Consider the following 3,212-nt stretch of genomic DNA (forward strand, 5'->3'; position numbering starts at 1 on the left):
GTGTATAAAAAAAATGTTAAATTGTAAAATACACCTCTAAAATTGGGATGTATTCAAATTTTACATTAAGAAATTTCAAAATGTAAAATTTACTCTTAAAATTTTAGTTGTTTGAATTTTACGTACTAGTATTTCAGAATTTAAAATTTAATCTCTAAAATTTGGAAGGGTGCAGTTGCACACTTGTACTACTTAAAAAAAAAAGTCAAAGTCAAGACATGAATATTTTATACAGGACTTGCCCCGTTGCAAAGTCAAGTCAATTTAGCAATTAACAAAAAGAAAGGTCTTTTATACAGGACTCGCACGGTTGCACTTGTCCCACAAAACATTAGCAATACCAGGGAAAAAGTCAAGTTAGTCAAGGCTTCTTGAATGTCGATTAATGGTACAAAACTAATACAAGAGTTTAAAAGTCAAGTCAGTCAAGGGTGCTTAAATGCTGTTTAATGGCGGTCAATAACAGTTATGTAAATACCAATCAACTCATTAGTCATGACGCACGGTAGTCAAAATAGTTCGACATTTTTTTATTTGTTGAAGAAGAAAGATAGTGTACAAACTACAAACAGTGTGACTCTGTTGCAGTCTTTAATGAGGAAATGTTGCAGGGGTTGATGAGGAACTGTGGGACTGTCTATTACGAAGAAATGATATAGGTGTGGCGTTTTGTAAAACGCTGCTATAGGTCCCTCCATTGTGTGAGTTTATAATCTTAGAAAAAAAAATGTTGGTGAACTAATGATCAAGAGTCTTATAATTAACTTAATGACATATATATCATAATATTTTCAACGGATATGTCCTTAATTTGAGTTTGTGGCCCTCCCTCACTTAATGTGTATTTTAAAAAAAGAAAAACAAAACTGGACCAAGAATTTATCTTTAATGGACCAACTCAAAACCATTATTATTATTATTATTATTATACATGTACACTATATATATTATGATAAGTAGTAGTATAAAAATTGTAAATGTAGTTCAAGACATGAAAAAATTTATTTATGTCCTATAGTCTCTATAGGAGCCTCAAATGAGAAAAGAAATCCCAAATTTTGAATCTACTACAAAACTTAGGTGGGAAAAGCAATTGATTTGAGTAAAGAAAGATCATTTGAAAAATAAAATCAAAATCTGTCAGAAATCGTTTGATGGAAAGTGTATCACATTTGGTCTATGGAAACTGGAAAGTGGAAACGTGAATGCCATTGGGAGAATGTTTTGTAGTATGTAATTTGTTTGAGGTAGCCAATAAGATGAGTAATGTATGCAACATTTCAAAATGTTGGGCCATGCCAGGGCACCGACATTAAAAATTTTCTATAATTTATTAATTTTGTTGAGAACATTTATATGGCACAAAATGTCCGCGTTTTGTTCTACCGTCTACCAGCTCTAGTCAACAAAGCTGTCAATGTCATCCTCTAGAAAACATTAACATAAATAGTCAAAAGTTTAACTAATATTAAAAAACAAAAAGGGGGGATGATTTTTAGCTTAAATTGTCCTAGTGATATAGATTTACTTATAAACTAAATAAATTTCTACAATATTATATACATTTTCAAAACTAATACAATATAAACCTATAATTTCTAATAAATCATTAAGAACTTTGTATTTCAATTAATATCTCTTACTGTTGTTAATATTTCTTACGGTTTTCAACAGTAACGTCAAGAATTCTACTAGTCATTACCTACTTAGGGTGAGTTTGGTTCAGTTTTTTGTAAAAGTGCATAATGAAAAAGTTGAGTTTTCAAAAAGTGCATAATGAAAAAGTGCATTTTCAAAAAGCTGAGTGTTTAGTAAAAACTGTTAAAAGTGCTTTTTGAAAAAGCTGAGTGTTTGCCTAGCACTTATAAAAGTGGCAGTTTGAGGGGTAAATTACCAAAAAGGATAATGTATATATAAGGGAGTTTATTTCATACTTAAATCAACTACTTCATATACTTAATATTAATAATAATAATAATAATAATAATAATAATAAAATATATATTATTGGTATTATTTTAATAATGTTTGGGCAATTTCTCTTTTTCAGTGTCATAATTATTTGTTATTATCATTAATGACTTCTTCTCAATATTAATTAAATCTAAATAATTTTCATCATCATGAAGCACAAAATGAAAATGTAAAAAGATGATAAAATACATACCAATAATCCAAATTTAAATTGTATTACATAAAAATGTAAAAAGATAATAAAATACATACTAATAATCCAAGTTTAAATTGTACTACATAAAAATGTAAAAAATTGTACTACATGAATTCTGCTCCAGTTGCTGTAACATCCCTAAACATTCTATCAAGTTGTTGTAGATTCTGCGGACCTTTATGTCGAAATTTTGAAGCTTTGGGTACTTCCTACAAAATGTAATTGTCATTTCACTCATATTACAATAATATACATAACTATTTCAAACTAACTACACATTAATAAAATGCTCAACTCACCTTCAACTTCATGTCCCACCAATCATCACTAGCATCAATTGTTCCCTTCACTGCATCCCATCCTAAATTTGTGTCAAGACTCTTCAATTTTTCCCACACTCTCCAATCTGCTTTTAATACATCCCACCTACATTTTAATTGTTCCTTATCATAGTTTAGACCGGTCTCATCACAGAATTTGATTACCAAATTGCTCCAACCTTTGGCACTTAAGGCAGCAAAGAATCCTTTATTCCCAGCTTCAATCTCTTCCACACAAAGGTTACAAAAAGTAGTTGTCCAACTTGGATCTCCCCATAATGCTCTTGTTTTGTTTGCCTCGGAGTTGGAAGTGGTGTTTTTACCCATCTATAGAGTTAAGCAACCATAAGACACAATAAATGGATCAACTTTGACATACCAACTGAAAATGTATAGCTTAAACCTCAATTCTTAAACTAAGCAACAAATTCTTACACCAAAGCATTCAAAACCTAGAAAATCACATAACTAATACTCAACAAAAACCACAAAAACCAACCCAAAAAACTCAAGCTACCACTCAGATAATTAAATAACTAATAATCAACATTAAAACACAAAAACTTTTGGTTCTGTGGGTGCTGATGAGGTGTACGTGCTCTGCTGATGTGGGGTGCGTCTGCTGCTGACACGCATGCCCTATCAGCTGTAGACACACCCCACATCAGCAGAGCACGCACACCCTGCAGCACCTCACCATGCAGCACCTCACAATAATAATA

The 3,212-nt window shown here is 31.0% G+C and overlaps 1 protein-coding gene across 1 annotated transcript; it reads right to left on the reverse strand.

The window, feature by feature from the left end:
- Positions 1–2,170: 2,170 nt before the first annotated feature.
- On the reverse strand, positions 2,171–2,865 carry LOC136067811 (L10-interacting MYB domain-containing protein-like). The gene is made up of 2 exons (XM_065774125.1): positions 2,470–2,865; positions 2,171–2,379 (listed from the first exon to the last, which is right to left on the reverse strand). Exons 1-2 carry the CDS (start codon positions 2,815–2,817, stop codon positions 2,275–2,277), a joined length of 453 nt encoding a protein of 150 aa, XP_065630197.1. The 5' UTR covers positions 2,818–2,865; the 3' UTR covers positions 2,171–2,274.
- Between the last annotated feature and the right edge of the window lie 347 nt (positions 2,866–3,212).

Source organism: Quercus suber, unplaced genomic scaffold (genome assembly GCF_002906115.3).
Source record: "Quercus suber isolate HL8 unplaced genomic scaffold, Cork oak 2.0 scaffold_86, whole genome shotgun sequence".
Lineage (NCBI taxonomy): Eukaryota > Viridiplantae > Streptophyta > Magnoliopsida > Fagales > Fagaceae > Quercus > Quercus suber.